The sequence below is a fragment of the Vespula pensylvanica genome, chromosome 2, assembly GCF_014466175.1.
Source record: "Vespula pensylvanica isolate Volc-1 chromosome 2, ASM1446617v1, whole genome shotgun sequence".
In the NCBI taxonomy this organism is placed as follows: domain Eukaryota; kingdom Metazoa; phylum Arthropoda; class Insecta; order Hymenoptera; family Vespidae; genus Vespula; species Vespula pensylvanica.
In genome coordinates, this window is record NC_057686.1 from 8,859,712 (window position 1) to 8,884,036 (window position 24,325).

The 24,325-nt window shown below is 35.5% G+C and overlaps 2 protein-coding genes and 1 long non-coding RNA gene across 7 annotated transcripts in view; 2 read left to right on the forward strand and 1 right to left on the reverse strand.

The window, feature by feature from the left end:
- Nucleotides 1-6,618: 6,618 nt before the first annotated feature.
- Nucleotides 6,619-9,313, reverse strand: LOC122637461. Its single transcript, XR_006329255.1, has 3 exons — nucleotides 8,389-9,313; nucleotides 8,239-8,315; nucleotides 6,619-6,975 (listed from the first exon to the last, which is right to left on the reverse strand). It is a non-coding gene; the product is annotated as an uncharacterized LOC122637461 (long non-coding RNA).
- A 3,248-nt stretch (nucleotides 9,314-12,561) lies between these two features.
- LOC122627271 (selenocysteine insertion sequence-binding protein 2-like) lies at nucleotides 12,562-15,396 on the forward strand. 3 transcript variants are annotated; one of them, XM_043808312.1, is made up of 7 exons: nucleotides 12,562-12,859; nucleotides 12,980-13,337; nucleotides 13,422-14,044; nucleotides 14,414-14,634; nucleotides 14,699-14,853; nucleotides 14,927-15,095; nucleotides 15,174-15,396. In XM_043808312.1, the coding sequence occupies exons 1-6, from the start codon at nucleotides 12,786-12,788 to the stop codon at nucleotides 15,092-15,094; spliced, it is 1,599 nt and encodes a 532-aa protein (XP_043664247.1). In that variant the 5' UTR covers nucleotides 12,562-12,785; the 3' UTR covers nucleotide 15,095; nucleotides 15,174-15,396. The 3 variants fall into 3 exon arrangements, with proteins under 3 accessions (XP_043664247.1, XP_043664246.1, XP_043664248.1); XM_043808311.1 differs by having other exon boundaries at nucleotides 12,563-12,859; nucleotides 14,927-15,396; XM_043808313.1 differs by having other exon boundaries at nucleotides 12,564-12,810; nucleotides 14,927-15,396.
- A 710-nt stretch (nucleotides 15,397-16,106) lies between these two features.
- LOC122627270 (serine-rich adhesin for platelets) overlaps nucleotides 16,107-24,325 on the forward strand; it is a 42,466-nt gene continuing 34,247 nt past the window's right edge. The window contains exon 1 of one of the 3 annotated variants that reach the window (XM_043808308.1): nucleotides 16,107-16,922. The gene's annotated coding sequence lies outside the window, so the exon portion shown is untranslated. The remainder of the gene's footprint in view (nucleotides 16,923-24,325) is intronic. The other 2 variants (XM_043808310.1, XM_043808309.1) reach the window with 2 other exon arrangements.

Sequence of the window (24,325 nt, forward strand, 5' to 3'; positions counted from 1 at the left end):
TTGGAATTAAATTTGACGAATTGATAGGAAGAATATTGTGCTTTATGATAATGACAGCCGGCAATGATCGAAACGGTTCTTGTAAAAGCTAAAACGATATACTTACGTTTCTCGTTTACTTGACAATGAATTCTGAATGTTTGTTCGTTTTTGGTTGTTAAAATACTGTTCTATTTTTAAACGAGTAAAATTATGTAACTTTGTATCGTGTACGCAATCGCGATCGAATTCCCTTTCATCGGTATGCGCCAAGCGGTCGTAAAGATCACGTTGAACACTCATATTCTAATGACTTACTTGTCGCAGCGAGAGCTCATACCGAAGACACTCGGAAGAAAAAAAAATCGGGAAAGAAGTATTGCGGTCGAACTTATCCTTTTTTCTAAAAGCTGCAAGGACGTGTGTGACCGAGTTGATTTTCAGTCTTTTTCGTTTTCTTCATCGATATATTATACATACAAAGTTCTATGTTACTATAATTACAGATATTATCCATAATCGTAAGTATAAACATGATATATAAGACATAATATAAGTGATTCGCTGTAAATTGAACTGTTAATTGTCTTAAATTATACACACACGTTTTAAATGTACTATATTTTATAAATACATATGTATATACACTTAAAGATTTACGTAGATAGAATATACTTATTCATTCGTGTATGGTTTAAAGAAAGGCAGATGACAAATTTGCAAGACGATTAATTTTTGTCGTTCAAAAGATAACGTCGATATAGAATGATCGGCTTCTTTTCAAGTTTGCTTGTCTTTTTGGTTGTTGAAATAAATGTTTACGTAAATGGGAGAAAGCATTTTAATAAAAGACGACAAAGAAAAGACATAAGCTAATGAAAATGTTATAGCGCAAGCTCGATTTTCATAGATCTTAAGCATGATATAAAAATAGGTACGCGGAGTATACTAATACATAATTACTTCAACAATTCCCAAAGGTAACACTAAGTTGTTAAAGAGATAAGCGTTTCAATAAAAGGTACAAATTAACACGGATGTATTTGTTTCGTTTGACCCAAGGTCCTTGAATTAGAATACTTAAAGAGTTTCTATTTTATTTAATTCATTTTCATGGGCTTCTTTATAATTATTTCAAATAATAACATATTGGAGAGAGAGAGAGAGAGAGAGAGAGAGAGAGAGAGAGAGAGAGAGAAAGAGAGAAGAATGGAAAAAAAATTATTCGATTTGAAAAAGGTTAGTTATCTTTGTAAAATTATTTATATTCATAGGATGCGTTACTTACAATGTACGTGGAAGTACACGCTATTAATTAAGATCCAAGATATTTGTATCAAATGCGCCGGCTAATTGTAAATGCGTGAGGTGGGAAAGGCCGTTCGAAGTTGCGCTAGATAGAGATAAGTATAATATTATAGAAATATTGCACGCGTATATACATGCGCGTGGTTCGTGTCAGCCGACTCGCATAAGCAGATCGTCGGCGATTTAGAGTGGAAATGCATATAAACGTATGATGAAACTGAGACTTTTTTGTTTCACGGGAGAAGTTAAATAGGTTATTGGATCATGAGCCGTTAACAACATGCTCTGCCCCGTTACCATCAATTAACACGTTTTTCTTCGTTACTTGACTTCCATTTAGAGGGGGATTTGATTTCCCTTTTTACAATCGGTATACCAACCTCCGCATTTCATTTCCAAGAATATAAAATTCGTCATTTAACCTCATCTAATTAGCCCCTATTTGTTTGAAACAATCGTGCTTTCACGCCATGTATCTAATTATTTACGAATGAAAATTTCTCTTCTTACGTACATTTTCACCTCTCTCTCTCTCCCTCTTTCTTGGCTATAGTAGGTAAAGCTGTAAGCAAATGTAGATCGAATCATAATTTTTATGTTATAATATAATGTTACGTGGAATTACAAATCAAAGAAAATAGAATTCAACTACATAGTCCATACGTATTAAGATTCGAGTTTCGTTTTCAAAGTCCCTTCGTTCAATAATTTCTTGCCAGAAGCGTGTATTGTATCCTCTTGTCGAAGAAGTCAGGCGAGATCGTTTGCACTGTAATCATTTGCGAGCTAACGAAACTAATTTAAAATGGATGCATTCTGCAACAGCGTTCACTTTCTTTTTTCACGGCAGGGGGGATGCGAGAGAGATAGAGAGAGAGAGAGAGGGAGAGAAAGAGAGAAAGAGAGGGTTCGTAAGATGCCCTCGAACTCTCGGAACTCACGCGATCGAACAGCGAGAATCTTGAGTCTCATCTTGGGAATATAGTCACGTATGTACGAATGATGCTGCGATATTTTATCGGTTAATCACGGGCCTAAGTACCGCTTAAGCCAATCGTCTTAAAACGAATAAGATTAGGCGATATGATTCATCAGAATCAGTGACTTTAAACTCTTTAATCAATTAATCAATCTTCGATCGATCGAAGACTATATTTTCAATCTCAAAAATCTTCAAGTTTTATGAAGGAAGAATCTTTTTTTACTTACCTTTTTTAATTTTTTACTAATCTGTTACTAATTTTATTTATTACCTAACTTTTTACTAATTTTATTTATTCATTCATTGCCAGAAGCAAGACTTACAATGACCTACAATGTGTAGAAATGACATTAAACCATATCGTATGTAGCAGTGCCGATAAATTGAAAATACTTTGAAAATACATGCTTGAAATGTTTTTTTAAACTCACTACGCCAATGGACAGACTTAGAAATCGCTCCCTTCTACTCTCCGTGGACGAATGTTCGTAATTACTGGTTAGGCTGGTGTATCGGGCTCGTTAATTGCGGCTCGTTATGAGGGTAGCGCGCGGAGGATAAAAGCAAGAAAGTTCTCTTCTCTTTTTTTTATCTCGAATCTCACTACGAACGCATGTGTTCGACGATTCGTGTTGATACGAATCATGGAGAGGGTGAAAACTTATGAGTTTATTCAACATCGCAAATATTGTTTGATTTAAAGAGGATGCGATATAAAAAATAAAAATATAAAACAAAATATTAGTCAGAGTTTTGTCCTGGTTACCTGGAAAGGTTTACAATAAGTATGATTCGTTAGAAAGAGGAACGAGAAGATTCTTCCGGAGAGAAAGAACGACGTCGTAAAATTTCGTCCGGTTCAAAGGAAGAGGACATTTCGACGGTGGTTTCGTCGTAAATCTCAGATGGACGGATGGTATCTCGCGAAAAGACCATCGAAACGGACCAGGCACACGGCATAATTCTGGCGCACCCTCGTGTCGAATTTTCGTCGTGTTATTACGTTTCTAATTGACGTGGTAACGTGCCACAACTACGGTGGCAGCTTTATGGACGATTAAGGGGAGTTTCTATCGGCTCGTTCGTTCTCCGTAAGTCGTTATCTGGCATGTATTATATTCGAACTTCATTTCGAGTCTGAGAGTTTATGGAGGAGATGAGTTTAACGGGCTATTCCCTTTTGTACGCTCGAACAAATCGAAATGTTTTATACATTTTTTCGAAGTTAAAGTTATCCAAAGTAGGCTCTTAAAAGTTTAAAGAATCGTTGGGATCATGGAACTTTAAAGAGAATCGTAAGATAAGCTGAAATCGATTCTGACTTTAAACAATAATATTTTCCTCCCTTAAAGCGTTTATATCGAGAACGATGATAACCCTTCGCTTTGTATTCAAGAGCAGCCACTTCCTCCTCTTCTTCTGTATTATTCTTCTCCTTCGGTCTTTTTCTGTTCGTCTTCGTTTGAGTTATAAGTGGGTCACTTGTATCTTGCTCGCACACCACGAACTTCCACGGATAACGAATTGAATTCGTTTATAACAGAAAATCGAGCGTACGGAGGCATTCGAATTGAACCTGGACTCTCTCTTTTTAATTACCGTTCTCTTTGCACAAATCTTTTTCTTTTTGTTTCTTTTTAAAAGAGCTCTTTACTCTTCTTCAATCATTTCGAAGGGTATCTTTACGTTTCGTTCGACTGGAAAGAGATAGCACGCCTTGAACCATATAAGAAACAAAATTTATTGTAGTAGAAAATTCTTAAGAATCGATAGAATCTTTTCTCTTTTCGGATAAACCGTACGAATGTGGTCCACGATTGAAAAGATTTTTAAAAGGATTTCATATGACTATCCTTTTGTAGCGATGACAATGTTAAACTACTCGTAATAGGTCTATTAAGGTCGAGAAAAGGTAAATGGTGCGCTTAATACGCGTCGTAGCGATAAATTTTGATTAAACTTCGTACAGCAAGCTAAATTAGCGACCTCGTTGCTTTGACTCCTCGCGTCTCGTAATTAAAATACGATTACGCTCCAAGTCAAAGGTGACGTCACCTTTGTCGTCGTCGTACGACGGTAACCAAGTTAAGAGGGTGGCTGACGATAAAAAAGAACGACGAGTGTGAGGAATAAATTATAATTAAATAAATCTCGGAAATCAAGTATCATCGTTTAAACTTTTTTACTCATTGTCAATATGTCGCAAGCGGTTGTCGAGAAGGTGTGCAACGACGCATAGCGAAATTTCCTCGAACCGAAACCTCTCTTTCGTATTTTATTACTTGTGACACGTGCAAACGAGATAGGCAAACTTTTCTGCTGCATCTTTGCCTTGCCGTTCTTTTCTCGAGATTCAATATTTTTCGACGAGTCATCGTTGCTCCAAATAGCTCTTTCCGTCTTTCCCTCGACAGTTGTTGGAGATCATTTGTATTGTTTCTTCTCCGACTACTATTTCCATTTTGATATTTCGTTCAATATCCAAGAGTCGGAAATCCTGGCTAACAAAGACACGAACACAGAATCGACGAGGATTCTTGAAACGTTAAAACATCACAGGCAAAAAGACGCGTGCCGTGGCTGCTAGAAGGAGAGGAGCCAAGCGGAGATAACGGTCGGCTTAGGATCGGCCTACTCGTGTCACTGGGTCACAATACGCATTTTCTAGCGGAGCTGGAAGGAGCTTCTTCGCGCTCTGCTCTCCTCTCTTCCTCTTGAGAAAAAGAGAAAGAAACATAAAGACAACTTTGAAGTAGGCACAGAGAATCTTTCGTAAAGATCGCCTTGTCTTGTGTTTCTTTCGTTCGCCATCTTTGTTGCGGCTGCCTGCTGAGGCAGCTCACGTGCCTGCCGGGCTCTCAATTAAAGCCATACGGATTTATCATCGCGCAGCCAATTAAGAAGTAGGAAACGAGAAACTGCCCGTTCCGTTCTGTAAAACCGACCGGCGAACTCCCTCTTGAAGGTGTCCGCGAAATCTCCATGAGGTACCTCTCTCTTTCTCTGTCTTTCTCTGTCTCTTTCTGGGTCCTCACTGGGGAATACTTTTTAATTCGGCGGCTCTCCAATTATCGAACCTTCGAATTATCGCCACACGATCTGGCTTATATTCGCAATATACGATGCTTTTCTCTTAAGCGATCGTATCTCGTAATTATAAGTGAAGGTTCTTAGGAAAATACGTTGGTAAGTAATGATACGGTCGTCGAGATATTATGAGCGTCTGTCGCGAGTAATTAACCTCGACCTTGAGAAAATATATGATTTGAAATCTTTAAGTAAAGGATAAAGTTTAGCGGCATGCTAATTATTGGGTGGTACGCTACATATGTACATAGGTACGTTGCGAGTTTTCGTAAAAATTCAAAGGACAGCGATTTAATAATGTAAATATAACATATCTTTCTATATGACAATTTTGGAGTCTTAAAACCTTTAATGCCCTCTCTCCTGAACGTTTTACTTTTCCATCCAATTATGCACAGGCGACGTTCCGAGCGATGAATTCGAAGGAAACTGTCGGAAGAAAGGACGAAGTTAAAGAGGTGTAGTAAAAAAACGAGAGGGAGGAAGAGAAAAAATGAGAGTGTTCTCGCATTTAAACGATTTCGTAATGTAGGTACATGCGCGGTTGGAAATCTTAATAATATCTCGTCGCACTTGTTGGCAAGAGGAAGCAAGGATCCATTGTTCTTTACGAATTTCGAGTGAGCATGAGCATTCGTTGAAACCTTCTCGACAGGATACTCAATCTTAACGCTAAATTAGCTCCTTGAAGGCGGAAAAAATTGTTCCGAGTTGTAGTTTTTTTTTCTGCCTTTTTATTTAAATTATATCTTCCAGCGTAGTCCAACGATACTTTTCCCGAATCGTTTTACGAAGAAAGAGAAGAGAAACCGCAAGGGTAAAAGAAAATTGAACGCGAATCGGACGTGTCTGTAAAACGGCGAACGTGAGACGGCATTAATGACACGGTGAAGAAGAAGGGAACGCACAATGCACAGTGGTGAAAGTTTTCCTCGCATACGCCAAGACGTATTAATGTCACGATCCTCGTGCTTGCTAAATGCATCGTGCGAATTTTAATTCTCTTCCTCCTCTTTCTATCTTCCTTCCCGTGGGATTTTTCAAGAATGGAGTGTTTCTTAAAGAAAGCCTTTTCTCGTCACGCCCATAGCCTATATTACATTTAACTGACATAATAGATTGAAAAAAAGTACACAGAAGTATGAAAAATGTAATTCTACTTTATTTTCATAAATACTTGCATATATATACAGTATATTATCTATCTATATAAATATACACACATATATAAAATCATAAAAAATTTGTAACATATTTAACAATTTCTGATCGATAATCGTACGTATCTAGTTTTACGTGAAATGGGTCAAAATTGTTTATGAACTAATATCTCCAGCAATTACATGTTCTCTTTACATGACAAGCTCCTTTACGTCCTAAGCGACTCCGTCGGCTTTGATAAAGGTATATGTATATGAAAGCAACATCGTGTACGTGTGTGCTTGAATGAGTATTCGTATATAGCGGGCAAAGTGGTTCTCTTCTGTCTCTTTTCCTATTTCTTTCCCGCAGATCGAGGTGACATTCAGCGAGATCTACTCGTTTCTTGTCTGCTTACGATGCTACGCGTCAACGAACGGCAGTCGAAGGTGATGACTTTATGACCGTGCTCGTTTGACCTGAAATTATATCCTTAGGTTAACCCTCGCTACTTTAAAGTATACATACTTTCCAATGCAGCGACTTTATCAGATGACTTTCTAGTTGATTGATTGCTCGAATCGATGAGGAGGAACGTTCGTTCGATATTTTCTTCGTTACGTCATAATTTCTAGGTCGAATTAAAATATGATGAGATTATATAGAAAACGACGTTCAGTGAGACACTCGATCGCATTGACAAATGAAATTAAGAAAATTGCGTAGGAAGAAGAGTTAGTAGGAAGAGAAATCATCGATCGTAAACGTACAAACCGGTCTTGTCTCTTGTGGTTATCTAATTTCTAATACGTTTATTCGCATAGGAAGAAACAAGACGATCGGTTATCTAATCTTTAATATTTAATTTTTTTCCCTTCGTCCGCAGGACATAACGACTCGAAAAGGAGTAAGAATTTTATTGCGGCACGTAGAGCAGCACGGACAACGGATTGTTTCGTCCGAGCGGAAAAAAATAAAATAAAAAAGAGAAGAATAAAGTTTACCACCTGTACCGGTATTCGTGTCTTGTATGTACAGTTACGGGAGTTACGTAACAACACTGCTTTAAAACATTGTAGAGAATACGCGTGATAAAGATAACGGTCCTCGGTGCATGGTGCAAATGACATTACGATCTTCGTTCTGTTATATACTCCGTACGTAACTTATATGTGCACGCACACCCCTACCTATGTACATATGTACATAGACATATACGTTGTAGGTATCGGGAGAATGAGCTGCCGGCATTATCGTAAATCATAACCGAGACGATCTTAAATTTTTCGTTCGTCCTCCGACGCATATCAATTTACCGTAGTGCTTCTCCTTCCTCATCCTTCGTTTAGTTTCCTCCTCTAAGATCGATTCGGGAGAAGAGAGTAGATACTGATTCAAATGGTTGACTAAATCGAATGGTTTCTTTCGCTCACTCCGCCGGATGTCACCGGAAACCGCAGGATTTCACGTAAATCACAGATGTCGAGTGCGGCACGATCCGAGAGAGAGAGAGAGAGAGAGAGAGAGAGATTCGACATCGATTCGCTTCATCTCCAAAGAAGACGAGCGAGCGAATGAGCAAAAGGGAGGAACCCGAATTCTGGAGAGTATCATTAAATCGAATGCAATGTGATTCTCCTTCTTCTCCTCTTCTTTTTTCTTTCCAAGAAAGTACGGTTGTATTGAGTTACATCGTAATTCGTCCAAACGAATAATCTTGCGATCGAATTAAATTGGGTTACCTTTGATCATTACCGCTCGTCGTTATTTCGTCCTTAGAAGTTTGATTCATATTCATCAATTTCTGCATTAGTTTCTTCTAAAGAAAATATATATCATGTGTTAATCTTTAACTCGAAGGAAAAGTAATTAATAATAAAGAAATTAGTTACGTTGTATCTGTCGTCTCGTTTTGATTTTATTTTTCTACTTTTGTGTATTTCATATTATTTCGGCTTTACTTTTTCTTCCTCTTATTTTGTTCCTAAAAGTAATTTTCGTCGTTTCTCATTCTCTTCTTTGCCAAAGGAGCCCTAGGGATAAAATTTAACATCGATCTTTCATGAATTCCTGCTTTCATGCAGAAGCTATTAAACTCAACGGCTTTGTGAGAGCGAACGCCTTCTCGTATGCTAATGTACGGAACTTATAATTGCTAATTTTTTAGCCTTTTATATGCATACTCCCTTTCCTCTTTCTCTTTTGCCTGTTCTTTTTTCACAGTATATTACCGCTTCTCTGCTATCGAATCTTTCATCTGGACGTTTACACGCGTCCATGCGTTAATAGAAAAAATGACGACTCAACTTGTCCGTATTAATTTAGTGAACTACAGTGGGTATACTCGATAAAAGGTGGAAAAGAAAAATGAAGGATCGTCCATTTCGACAAAATTAATTTTGCGAGATGTATCGTTCGTGTGCATAAAGAGGGTCGTTGCATCACGAAGAAACAGAAAGAAAAGACAGAAAGAAAAAGAAAGAGAAAGAGACTATGCGCACGGAATAGCAAACACTCGATTTACTAATATGCTTTTAAGCGATATATCTCGACGCGTAGATCGTCTCTTGCATATAAAGCGATCTCATTTCGTTTACGACATTTCTCCATCCTATCTACCGCAGATTTTCCCTTCGTAGATATATTCGCTATGCCCGTTTTTACTTACGTTCGAATTACGTAAGAAGACATTCGAAAGAATATTTATATTCCATTATAACCATGGAGCAAAAATATTGCGATATTTGTTATTTGCACCGATGAGCTTTTAATAAACAAGTATTTTCGTGAAAGTAAGAAAAAATAATAAAGAATATTGATTGTTGTATTGTGATAATTTTTATCTTCTATCACGAATTCCGATATTTTCAGGAAGACTATTTAAAATAAAATAATATTCAACTAGCGCAGCAACGAACGACGAACAATGAGTATATGTGTTTTCGATTTTACGCTTGGAATAAAGAACATCAAAATACGATTTGCGACCGACTCATTGTAATGTAATCGTGATAATTGCAAGCAAGTAATTAAGTAATTATACCTGCAACATAGACGCTCTTTTCTTTTCTTTATCTCCTTTGCCATTGAGAGATGTTATCAAGTGCTTTCGAATCGCTCGAAACAAAGATCTTAAGTAGATTGAAAAAAATAAAAAGAAATTCTTAAAAATGCCAACATAGTCAGTAGAATTAAAGAATGTAATAAAAAAAATAAGTGCAAAGTAATTAAGACTAATACCTATTTATTCTAATTAGGTACATATACCCGCTGGATCATCTTCCTCGAAAATGAATCACTCAACAAAAAAGTTTCCACTTAATCCTCGTAGAAGAGACTTTCCATAGAATCCGATCGTTATCTATCAGCCACGTGATATTACGTTGGCACTTTTATTCCGAGAAGAACCAGGGCGAAAGCTGCCGGGACTTATTTCAACGTGTATATACATATATGTATGTACGAATTTCACCCATTAAAGTGAAATTTTATACGTTTATACCGGGATAATTGATAAGGTTCGTGATCATCCGCAGGGAACTTTCGGAATGCGATCAAGGAAAAAAGAGAGGATATTGGAAATAAAAAGCAAACGAGAGGATGCAAATAAAAAGTCGTTTATATGCAGTAATTAAGTACGAGACTGCGGTTATAAACTTTCGGCAGCAGATATGGCCCAGCAACTTTTAATCAACTCCAATGGTTAAAGAGAAAATATATGTGATAACGGGTAAGGAAAAAGAGAGAAATAAAGTAAGGGATTAGCACAGCTTTCCTCGTCACCCAAGGGGTACTGTGCCCGAACGCGTCCCCATTCTTTTACATGGCGGGATCCCCAGGAGGCCTACACCATGCCACACGTGCCACACCACGAAGTATGTGATAGTAACGGCCTCGTGTGGAGAACCATAAGCGAAAAAGAAAATATAGGGGTGAAGTGATGCGAAAACAGAAGTGTTTTTCATATCCGTATATATAGAGCACTTTCTTTTCTTATTCTCGAACTTTTAAAATGCATATTTCATATATATACGCGTGTCTGTATTTAATAATTCTGATAGGTATATACATATACATATATATATATATATATATATATATATATATATATATATATAATTTGGAATACAAGAAATATTTATAAATAAAAATTACGTATGTTTATATGTCTGCATATACGGATAGTATACAAATCGTCAACGTATGCAAGGAGTCTATAAAATCTTGTAAGAAGTTCATCTTTCTGATTAAATTCCTTCGTTAGCGTGCGGACGATATCGATGTGCTGCGAGTTTGTTTGCACGTGAATGTTTAATCAATAGGAGAGTTTGTCACAGTAAAAATATAGATTCTTTCGTGTTAGAAGATACGCAATCGATAGCTTTTGATTCACATCGAGATCGGCCGCGGTAATCGGATTTCAGACGCCGGATGAAGATTATCATCCTCGCACCTTATTTTTTTCCTTTTTAAATTATTATTACTTATTACTACGAATCTTACGATAGACATGAATGATTGTGTTTACCTCTGCGATGATAAAGAACAAATTTGAGAGCTTTTTAAAAAACGACACGAACCAACAGAGAAAGAAGCGAAGTTACTTTGTATTATAGGCCGAAATGTAGCTTAATGGTTAAATTCTCGGACGCGACGAGCTCTCTCTCGGCTACACCGCACACCGTTCACTGGAACAAAAGAGAGGGTAACTCGCGTTACGGGAGGCAGGATCTTTTATACCCTGGAAATTATTGATTTTCCTCTTTACGACCTGCTCGGTACCACGTGCGCAGGTCCTTTCAATACGGCGCACGAGCAAGACTTGTAATGTAACGTACAGTGCTAATCGTGAAAAACATACGGAGGGATCTCGCTTTAAATCAAAAAAGCTTTTTCCTCTATTTTCTTCTTATGATATTTATCCTATGTCTTACATATATAGTTAAAATTGTCACATAGCGCATCGACTATCCTCATATTTATCAAAAGCGTGAAACGTCTAACGTTATCACACAATTGAGCACATTAGTAATATTCATATGAATTTATATGGTTAATAACTATAAATCAGGTTAAAGAGAAATCTTCAAAAGAAAAATAGTAGGTAATCCTTCTTCGCTGTATTAATGGCCGCCACTGTACGAACGGCAGTGCGTATGGCAACACGAGTGTCTCTATGCCTGTCGTAAAGGCGAGCTTAACGGCAAAAATATGTACCAGCGACCGTGTATTACGGTAAATGGTGCCTTTTAACGGAGTATACTGCTTTGGTAACATAAGAAAAGAAAGTACACATATGTATGTTTTAGTATTAATGGACATAAGAAGAAGGACCATTATGATTTCTTTTTTATGAGTCTATAGAATTCGGAAAGATTATTTTTTCCTTTATATGATCGATCGGTTCTCTTAGTGTTTGTTGTAGTATCATAGTATTTCAATATTTTAAGAAAGCGAAGAAAAGAACGTTTAAGGAAATTGATTGTCGCTTGAGAAAAGAAAGAAAACGTGGCGCTTTTCTTACGAGTTTAGTTATAATTGTGACTTACTGCAAACATTTAATGATTAACATTGTATAATTTGTTTTTTATCTGCTATATCCTTTCTAACCACGAATGTAAACAAAATATAAATAACGACGAAGCGAATATTATTATATTATTTTCATATATTTGAACGTCTCAATAATATATTTTCTCATACGCCTATATAATTGTTTTAAATCGTATTATTTTTATTGTTTTGCACAATTTAATATAGAATTAAAACAGCTTATACTTAGGAATTAGAAGTGCTGTTAATCAAGATCGTATAGTATCAGAATTTGTAATTAAATTTAATAGTGATTTTAATTACGTTTTATAAAAAGTACAAGATCACGTGATAACAAGCGCGGCAAGTGTTAGTTTCAATTTATGGCGTTAATAGCGTTACAATCTTTCTTTGATCCTACATCGATAATACAGATTCCGACACAAAAATTATAAAAAGAAATGCTCAGTTGATAATGAATACTGTAACACAGTGTGTCTAGTTAATTTAAAATCTATGACGTATTTCATTGGTGTCTTTATTTATACGTGGTGGTCTTTATGAGTATAAACACAAGCATTGAATGAAGGATGAAACAGATTTTGTAAAAATTAATAGTTTTTTCGAATATCAAATGTTACCAATGCAATACAAGTATTGAACTTCAGTAAAAGAAGTGCTGAGTGAATACATTACAAAGATATTTTGGATTTAATAGTTTGATAAAAGATATTGAACAATATGGACCAACCTTACAATGCATGCTCTTCTTGGTTATGTCGGTAAATACAGTAATGTCAAGATATATACATGTCGATTAGTTTATAAAATGTAATTACAAAGATAAATTTTTGATTTAATAATTTATAATTTAATGTTAAAGGTGACATTTATCAGGTTTATTTACTTTCTACTTCATCATAGAATAATTGTACTTATATTTCATATTAGATCGCAGACAGAGAGTAAATCGCAAACAGATTTGACATGGCCTCAGCTTAACTCTCAACATCAAATAAAACATACTGCACAGAAAAATGAACAATATTGCAGGTATCGTAGTGATGCAAGTATATCAACAGAGATGTTTACTCAAGTAAGTTTAAATGAGTCAGAATATCCTGAACTTGGTCAGAAAAACATAAAGGTTAAGAGTATACCAGATATTTTTGTTTCTCATCATGAATCTGTTATCACAGAAACTGTGATACCCTATGTTACAAAAAAAGCAAAACATCAAAAATTATTAGGATCGTATAAGCATAAAAGATCGGAGAAGTTATTTCTTGACTTAAGTAAAGCTTTGGAAGTAAGTATGAATATTTGGTTGATATCAATGCATTAATTCTTGATTGATTAAAAATGTTAATTCTTAATGGAATTTAATTTTTAGAACGCAGAATGTTTCATAAGTAGAAATAGAAAAAAATCTGGAAAACTAAAGTTTGACATTTACAAAATAAGTGCAAGTCGAAGCAATACGAATACATCAAATGAAAAGGGTTTTCAAATAAGAAAAAATAAATTGTACAATATAAAATTTAAAAAACCATCAAAATTAAAAAGAACAATTACATTAGAACGTTTGAATAATATGAAAATAAAATATGAAGATGACATCAACAGCAGAAAGATAAAACAAAACGTTATAAATGTGAATAGTATTAATTTTAATAACTTAAAGATTAAATCAGATCCGGAAGTGGATATAGATTATGTAAAACTTATGTCAACATTGACAGTTTATGATAGAGATTACAGAAATACTATAGTGGAGAATATTTCTGAAGATTCTGTACAATTTCGGCCGGATTTAACTCAGAAATTAGAGGGGTTAAAGATTTCGAATGTGAAAGATAAGAATATTTCCACTGCTCCTTATAGAAATGCGTATGATAGTACTAATGATTTAAACGTTTTGCAACGTAATTTGTCTCTTACCAATGAGGATAATGTAGATATTAAGCCAAATATTAATAATTTGTTAGACGTAAAATATTCCAAAAATTTTAGAGAGTAAGTACTATTACTCTTTCTCGTGGTATGAATACTTGTAACGTATTTGAAAATTTACAAGAAAAAAAGGATGAAATTATCAAAGATATTGTAAAGATTAATTTATTTTTGTCAATCTCTGTAGTATAGATCATGCATATATGTATATATTAATGTGTGTATTGCAAATGTATATCCATAATATAGATAACGAAACATATTGTTTGCATAAACTATTATATTCTATAAATAATATATGCTTTGTGTGAAACTCGTTCAGAATATATTATTTGTAAACGATCATGCGTGATATTATAATGACAATATACGGTTATATGTTACAGAATAAATTAAATTGATATGTGTTCTGACAATTCAATTACATTACAGATATTGTAATAATTTAATAACTTCCTCTCTTAACGAATCCCTGGAAAAGTTTTTGTCTGAAATTCGAAGGCTTCAAACAAAACTTTACAACAGAGATCAAAATAAGGGCAAGTATAAACGTCGTTATTACTCGGGTTTAAAGGAGGTTCAAAAACACATTCTGTTAAAAAAAGTGCAATTTGTCGTGATAGCACCGGATATTGAAAAGATTCTATCTGCAGGTAAAGTATGACGATTGAATTATCGATCATCAAGTTATAATCATCGAATCTTCTGTTATTCCAGGTGGTTTGGACGAAGAGATTGACAAATTATTGGAAAACTGCAGAACGCACGAGACAGTTTTTTGCTTTGGTCTCCGTAGGCGGAAGCTTGGATATTATGCACATGGTAATGGACTCGTAAGCTGTATAGGCATATCTAATTACGCTAATGCCGAGGTAAGCGATCAAGTCTGATACCTTGCAAGGTATATCGCTTTTATGGTATACTAATACGGATCATTCTTGGTAGCAATTCTTTTGGAACGTTCTCGTCGAGGTAGTAATTGCGCGGAACATGTTTGAAGAATTGCGCGGAAGATCGAAGAGAATAATCGACATATCGAAGATAACTCAGGAAAGTGGTCTTTTAGCGGAGAACATCGGAGTTTTGCTAAAGAGTTTAGCGTCAATTAATTAAATCAGGAACCGTTGAAAATTCTCGTACAACGAAAATCAGGAGAGAAACAAATATTAAATTTGCATCTGCTTAATTCTAGTAATTCTCAGAATAGAGAAGTACTCATAAGGTAAAACAGTTCGGTTGCAAACTGCATCTGCGTAACCTTGAGGCAATGAACATCTAGGGCATGTCCCGATTCAACTCAAGTATGAAAAAGAGGATGTTGGATTTGATAAATGAAGTTTGCAACTGTACCAGTAGACGTGGGATTACTTGAAGCTATTTTTTATACATATCGATAATAAATTCATAGCGACGAAGATGTATAAAGTCTTGCCACCTTAACATTTATCAGCTAGAGGATACGTAGCCATGTAATATCTTTGGATTGAAGCCGTGCTTTGAAATCTCTTAAAACTCTTTAATCTTGAATAAAAATAGATTCTTCTAATACTTCGATATAATTTAACATTCCGACGGTTTTTGTCAAGTAAAAAAACTACAGGTTTCAGCTTTATAAAAAAAATTTGCTATATTTGTACTTTTTTATATTTCTTGACACTTAAATTAGACGTATTTTATACTTTTTAAAAGGAATATAGCTTTTTATATATTTTAAATGTATCGCTTTCTAGAAACTTACGCGATGCGAGTTTTTTCTTTAAAGTGATATTTTAGAAAGAGTTTTTATGAGATTAGAGCAATTAAGATGAATATCATCCGATTGTTTTGTTCAAGTTGAAAGAATATCGAAGACGTTATTCGAGTATTTTCAGTCTTTCGAAATTTCGCTTCTACAAAACTTGATGTGTCGCAAAGGGGATCTTAAGAATTCGAGAGGTACGGTAAACATAGTGACGGATTCGAACCAAACGAGATCTCAGTATGTTTTATTTCATTATTGATGTCGAATCGATAGGCTAAATGGAAAAAGCAAGCACAAAAAATGTATTTATACTTTCACAGTTCATATATATAGATTTATAAAGATCTACGAAAAAATTATCAAAGGATTAATGGAATTCCATTTATCCTCAATATTATTGAATATTTACGTATCTTCGAGACAGATAAGTATACTCGGAATATACAGACTCGATCTTTCTTTTCAGTTCCTTGAATCGAATAACATGATCGCAATGCTTGATAAGATCCTAATTTTCAACGGCGACAGAACAAAGAATAACCTTCAAAATTAAGAGAAGGATACGTATTAGATCGGACCCATTGCTACTACGAAACACATACGAAGAAAGCTGTACCAACATATACGCGTGCATGCAGGTTGTATCGTATCGTTGGGATGCAGCAACGATGGAAAGAGAGAGGAGAGAAGAAAACGAAGAAGGCGAGGCTCGAGTGGAAGCTGGAACGGAGCCTTCGTTCTGGCTGGAAAGGAGAGGCAAACGTTGGGACCAATGAGGGACTAGAGAGGTCAGAGGAGGGTCCCAAGCGGGACCGTGAGCTCTCTGTACGCTTATACGTGTGTGCGTCTGTTGATGCAAGTGCGGTGACTGTACGACCGGTGCTAACTTGCGGAGTCAGTCAGTCAGTCAGTCAGTCGGCTCGGCACCGGCCGCGACGCACGATCGACAGAACGTATACGCGTATTTCCTTCTTATTTGCTTTGTTTTCTTTTTTTCCTAGCTCATAATATCTTTTTTTATTCGCACGGTCGTCTTTTGTACCCTTTATCTTCGTTTTTCCTGCCGACATTTATCTCATTGAGTGTAATCTCATTCTTTTCTGCTTTTTATTGAATTTATCGAGAGTGACCTTGCAAAGGAAATTATTGAGACTTTGGGAACTTAGTACCTGCTGTGGTGTTTCTTTGAATTCGGCGAAGGTAAAACATGTTCGTTAATTTTTAAGAGTAAATGTATTGTTATGCAACACATTAATCTTTTTGTATCATTTTAATTTTGTTATTTAGTGTAACAAAAGATTCCCAGTAAGGCGTTTCGACCGTTTTTTGTTACAAACATTAACAAACATTACAGATAATATATGAATTAACAAGTCTTATTTAACAGGTTGGAAAAAATGCTTTGAGAGTGCCGATGATTCAATATTAGGTTTTATTTAAAATATAAAAAAATTCTTTTTATAACATTTGGAAAAAAGTGTAGTGTAATATAAAAAATAAAATAATTCTATATTTTTCATCTACTAAGATGAATATATCGATGAATATATCGATTTATGTTAGACTGTCAACGTCTTAACAAACAGTTTATTGGAAATAAATTATTTCATTATAATTAAATTGCATTTTAGAGTGAAATAAGATCGCAGGATAACAAGACAGATAAATGGAACGTATTTCGTGTCGTAGATGAAATAGGTAAAGCTGATCAAATGTTCAGCTTTACGCGTGTAATCCTTCGTTAAATTAGTTTTGCGAGGTAGCATACACTCGGTAAGTTTGTAAAGGACTCTGATCTCGTAAGAGGCTATCTTTCCCGCGCGATTTTCGATGCAACGAGGGAACGATGTATGCAACAGGCGAACGAATCTTCGTATCCTCAATTTCGAAATCCGAAACGATCTTATGCTTCCGGTCCGAACGGCACGCAAGCAGATCGCTCAGTCATTTCGAATCGTGACTAGCGCGCATGCTCGTGTGTTCGACAAGGATTTCGAATGCCGTTAGGCGTCAATGATCGACGAATCGATGACCGTCCGGCGTATGTAACAGAAACATAAAGTTCGATGTCGAAGCAATTCAAAGAAAGAGAAAGAAAGAACGGAAGAAAGAAAAATAAAGATTTCACTAAGAGACTAGAATGTATTTAATTTTGAGAACGTCCATGAAAAGAATTGTTTCGCGAGTGTACGAAGATAATGAGTCAGCTACGTTATGCGTTATATCGTTGTAGGATGAACAACGTTAATTTCTGGAAATGACGTTTGACAAGTGGTTTGCTTAATTAATGAATAACGTGCGAGTGGAGCAAGGAAGCGTACGAAAGGAGCGATTTTGAAAGAAATCATTTGTAATACTTGGATGCATCGTTGAAAATATTATTTCCTAGAAAAAGAAGGAATGTTTAAATAGCGTCGCGTGAAATGCCACGAGTCGCGTCCTTTTCCGTTTCCGTCGTGAAATCCGAACGCGATTCCATGGCAAACAGAGACAGAAAGATAAGAAATGATTCGTTGTTCGTTCGTTGGAATCCCGCCGGGATTTTACTGATAAATACTTGCGTGTACTGCAAAGTGGGCGGTTACGTGACACACAAAAAGGAGACTCGATTTCGATGAGATAGGAAATTATCGCGATTAAACAAGAAGCAGTAAGAAGCCTAGAAAGAAAAAGAATGTGAGGAAGAAAAACGTTTGGAGTCTCTTCGACGTCTCAGCTTATCGGTCAAGGAACTCAGGGTCCAATCAATACTCGTCCGTTTTATCTTCCTTTTCTTCTCTAGTTTCCTCAAGCGTGCATAATAAATGTGAGCGATAGAAAGACTCGTTTCTCTTCGTTGCACATCGTCGAAAGATCGTCGTTCTTTTCTTTCTCGATCCTACACAGAAATCGAATTGCTGCTGGTAAGCCAATAAAAGCCAATCGGGAATCCTCGAATTTCAAGAGATCGGTTGTCATCTAAATTCGAGAATAAACGAAAAATGTAACGTTATCCGGGAAAACGAAAAGATTTTTCCCTTAAAGAAGATATTTACTTAAATGTAATTACTTTGTCCCTCAAATACATCCTTCCTTTGAATACCGAACGATTTTTTAATCTTCTTACGTTGTAAAATATTTCTTAGTCAGTTATTATACTCGTTAGAATCGTGGGAAATTATTCTGAGAAGACTTATAGTGTTTGTCAATTATTTAATGGTCCTCATCTTTTTTGTAGATTTCTAAAAAAGAAATTGAGTATAAAGGGGAAAAATGTATCGCGAGAAAAATGGTTAATACGCATGGACGAAAAGGAGAAAAGAAGAAAGAGAGAAAGAGAGAGTCATTATAAAAAAGAAATCGTCGGAGACGGAAAATCTTTATTGTCTTGTTGATGTCATTTAGGTATTAGTACGCAACGGTGGCGACGTCGCTCGCAATAATAGCTTCATTAAAGATTTTCCCCTTTTCCATATAGCGAAGAAAAATAGAAATGACCCTCTTAATTGGCCAGTGCTATTTGCGAGATCCGACACCGAGTCTGAACATTTTCTCGAGTACGTCGCTCTTCTTGTACATATATAAATATATAAAGAACGATGCTCGCGACTTTTGCTTTGTCGGTCCGCTTGAAAATCGAGATTCCTTCGAGTAGACGGACAGTCGTTAGCAGTCACGTTGTATGATAAATCTGTTAGATCTTTAACGATACAGGAAGTATGTGTAAGAAATACATATTGCGACGTGACCCGCATATATCTGTTCACTAATCGAAAGAAAAATATTTTGTGTATGTACATATTTCTGTTTTGCAATCTCCACGACGTTATTGAACGTTGCTATGATTTATTTTTACGGCAACTTGATCGGTATTTCTCGGTAAAAGTTTTTCAAAGGTATATCAACGATCGTTTATTTAATAGTACGATTATCGTATAACAACTTTGATCGTTAAAGGTAGATGCATCCTACCGTAACATTTTCTATTAACACATAATTCTTGAAAAAACGTATGCCAAGGATAAAACGTTCAAATATGTTCGGCATGAAAAACTAGGCTAGCGTAAGCGTTATGGAATTGAATAATTAATCTAATTTCTGAGTGACGAATCGATCGGTCCCAATTGGAATATGCAGGCTTATTTTCTAATTTACACGTGATTGGCTTAGCTTGGATATTTTAACCTGTCAATCCGGAAAGACAAGTTAATTCGTTTCGACGATTTAATTTTTTTCTTAATAAAAGAATTCAATCATTTATTTCTCATTTTTATCGCAAAAGTCTTATATTTATCGAATCTTCTTCTTATGATATACTAATTTATCCAAAGCTTTCTATCTTCATATGTACCATTTTATTGTTAATCGAAATAAATTTCATACATTCACGTTCACCGATGTAAAATCTTATCGATTAACAGATAAATAAACTCGACCATTTTATCGTATCACTAGGTGATACGCGAGAAAGGAAAACCTTCGCTTTGGTATAATGATTTCCATCGATGAGCAATGAATGATGTGTTAACGAGTACATTTTTCTTTCGTAACACGAGAACGAATCATTCCTGAGGTCGTTTCTTTGTCGAACCTACTTACATCTAGTGCTTAGCGGTCTCGTATAGTCGAGGCTTTGACAGCAACTAATCGTTCGAATTTTGAGTATATTTTTTTTCCATCTCTGAAGAATTGCTTTTTTTCTTGTAATAATTTTCTTGTAATATATTTTGTCGTAATAATATAAATGCGTATATGTAATCGATAACTTCAACGTCGCATTTCGCATTACGCATTCCTCGGACGAGTTTCTCGGATGCATTAGCGAGATCATGTTAATTACAATCGTGACTCATCTCTCTGTTTTGCACGTTTCTATCGAGGACTTTGAAAGAATTCCTTTTTGTTGTTTTCTTCTTTAAAGTCAATGTCTCGTTGAAGTCATTGACGTTCTCTTATTCAAAATTCTATTTTTGCTAATATAAATAATAATCTTCTTAATGGAAATCAGAGAGAGACAGAGAGAAAGGAGGAGAGAGAGAGAGAGAGAGAGAGAGAGAGAGAGAGAGAGAGAGAGAGACAGTGCTCTATTCGCGTCGTTAGGTTCGCGGCTTTTCGCAAAACCACAGAGTTAACGGGAATACATTCGAGTGGACGCGTCCAAGTAGGTAAACGCTCGCAGTTAAGAGCACACTAAACACAATTACGGTTAGTGGCCTTAGCGCCCTTAGGCTGGCCTCAGTGTGACGTATGAAGAAAGAAAGGGAAGAGAAAAGAGAAGAAAAAAGAATGACTCCACTTGGCATGACGCTTTAGCGAGCCGCTCTGGTAATTAAGCTCGCAAGCTTGTTCTCGAGTACTCTTGGCTGGTGTGCGATCGCTTTGTTTCAATTGGAAACACATCGAATTATTCTCCACTTTACTACGTATTTCCACATATGCCACGCCTTCTTTACCTCCATCTCGCATGTGAGGTAGATTAGAATAGTGTAGGAAAAAAAAAGAATTTAATTTAAAAGAACATTCAAAAAGCTAAAACTTGTAAAAAGAAAAACAAAGGTCGATATCATTTTCTCATAATTTTCATCTTCTGAGTAAATGTTACCTTTTTCTTTTGCCATTTTTCTCTTTCTTTTTTCTTTTTCTTCTCTTTTTTTTTTTACTGTAGAAGTGTTATGCTTTTCTCTACGGCCTCTCGTGATCCTCTCGTTTCTTTCTCTCGTTCATTATATATTTTAAACGTACACAATTAGTTTTACGTTTTAAAACGTAACTTTACGTTCCGCGAATGAATCGATTATCATACACACGAGTGTAATAGTGATATAGTGAGCTGTTTTACGAATCATCTTGCGAATGACGTGTTGCCGTCATTCTTCGTTTTGATGTTTGATTTTCTTCTCGAACGAACGGTTATCTCGAAAAATGAATAAACAAGGAGATTGATATTCTTCGCATGTCATCGTCGTTTTAGATTCCGATGACGGTCTATATTGCATGCATATATAAATTGAGACAATATAAAAAAAGAAAATGAGGAAACGTTATCATTAATGTAGGATTTGTGAAAAAAGTTGGGTCCTTGAATAGTCTGTACCAGGAATCGAATGTACGTTTTCAGCATTCTGGATTACTAGTCCAATCATTAATCCAAACCCTTTAGACAACTTTTCTACAAATGCCTACTTGTATAAAACGAAAGTGTTCTCACATTAAAATGATATATTTTCTTGACTTAGATAAATCAACTTAAAAGAAATCTAACTATAATGAACATGATAAGGAAACGTGGAAGGAATAGTTATCTCTTGGAGGATGATGAGGTAAGATTGCTTCAGGTTGATTTATAGTACAAGCGAGAAGTAATTGAAATTAGCTGGAAGAGAATCATAGTTTCGCGATTTTCTTGTCTCATTCATTTTCAAATCGTTCGATAAGTAGTCATCGTAATTTGAAGAAACAAAGCGAGTACGTGCATATTCGAGGTGAATTTGTACTCGCGAACTAGTCGCGAAATCTTGAAACATTATTCTTATTATCAGTCGATGGTAGTATTCCATTCAAGCAAATTTTACGACATCTACTCTGCTTCTTAGTTTTTACCTTTTTCAAACGTATTGTAGAATATCGAGTCACAATAACACATGGTTAACATGTCCAACCAAAAACAGGATGTGAAGTCTCCTGTTACGTGCGAGTAAATAGATTCTTGAATTTCTGACTACGAAATCTGAAGCTCTCAGATACGAGCACCAAACGACGTCACTCCTTTTCACGGATAGTATCAAAACTTCTTTTATTATTTCTGTTATGATTAATAATGCACGGTTTCGTCACATATTCTTTTTTTAAAAACTTCAAAAATGAAGTTTTCGATTATTGTAAAGTGTAATTAAAGGAACCAAAACACAAGCGTCGAAAGTAATTTTGCTTAACTTATTTATTATTTGTTTCTAAAATTATTGAACGGACTGAATAGGCCGAATGAAAGCACTATAAAACTAGCGCGTAAAAGCGACTTTAAAACATGGTATTTTTATTGACGTACATATTCCCAATGCGTCGACCATTGTCGTAGTCGATTCGCATTAAATCATCTGCGCACGATTCGGCCTTGCTGTTGAAATTCTCTCTCTCTCTCTCTCTCTTTCTCTCTCTCTCTCTCTCTCTCTTTCCCCGCTATATTTTTTTATAAAATCCCATAGGTGATATTTTTTTCATAAGCGCTTCTGTATTATATAAGCAAATATTTTTCTCGTATGGAACGAGGATGACGTCCATTAGCCGGGAAAATGACAATTTTGCAAAATCGCAATGAAACTATATGGTTTCATATATACGTATTTAAAATCAAATACTTCAAATATTATTGTAAAATTTGAATGTAGTTGGAGTATGTTGAAAATGGAAAGAGAACGATAATAAAACAAATATCTCAATAATTTTTGTATCGCTAATAGCTTTGCGTTTAGACTTTCTTTTCGAAGAAATTTCGTATCGATGTGTCATGGTATCCTCGTCAATACTTGGATTAACAAAAAAAAAGTGTGCAAGTTTAATGACAAAAATGAAATTAAGACATGTTCCATTATCAAAAGTATCAAAATGATTTTGGTTGTCGTCGCATCGATAATCTTTACAAAAAATTTTCAATTAGGTAAATGAGCGAGAGATCAATTAAGGTAATTACTCTTGCATGTGTTTATTCGCATTCAATGAATTTTCAAGAGCAAAAACGAGACTGCCACGCGAGTTTTCTCTTTCCGTTTTTGTATTCCTTTTTCTTTTCTTCTCATATTTTCTTTGTCTATGTAATTAATTACGTTCGTTTATATAGGCTGTCATACGATAAATTATCTGCTTATTTTCTCTACAATGGTTTGTCTAATTTATTTTATTCAGCTTCATTAATTCCATCCAATTGGCTTATAAGCTTATTTTTCATTATTTCAGAGTCCACTTGTTTCTTGTCTATTTTATTATTTTTATTATTTATTATTTTTATTGTTTTTTTCCATTTTATTATTTATTGATGTATTTAGATAAAATATAGAAACCGTCGTTCCTCGTGCTTTCCTTCCATTATTTTTTTAAGAGGCATGAAAACACGGTTTTCCTCGAACTGTTTACGGTTTATTCAATATTGAAAATGTAATAACAGCATTCAAGATCGTATACAGAACCATAAGCAAGATTCATAGGCCATCATCTTCGTAGTGCACGTAAGGAGTTCGCATAGAAGATCGGAAAAACGATTTCTAAACCGCTGAAATGAGATCGAGCTTGACCATTCTGTTTCCATTTGTGGATCCTCGTACATACGAACGAATGTACAGACGTACGTGTGTATAATTGACGAAAGTGACCATACCCGCAGAAAAGAAAGGGAAAAAAAAAGGAAAACGCTTTATCGTTGTCCTTGCCAGCGAACGCAACCATGGGGAAAAACGAACGAGAATGGTGCATTGCAAAAATGTATTGTCGGAAGTTCGAGTGTGATAAAGCCCGCAGCCTTTTGGAGAACACGCAAAATATCGAAAGTATAATTACGCATATGGAAAAAAAGAGCTGGGTAGAAAGAGGAAGAGAGAGAGAGAGAGAGAGAGAGAGAGAGAGAGAGAGAGAGA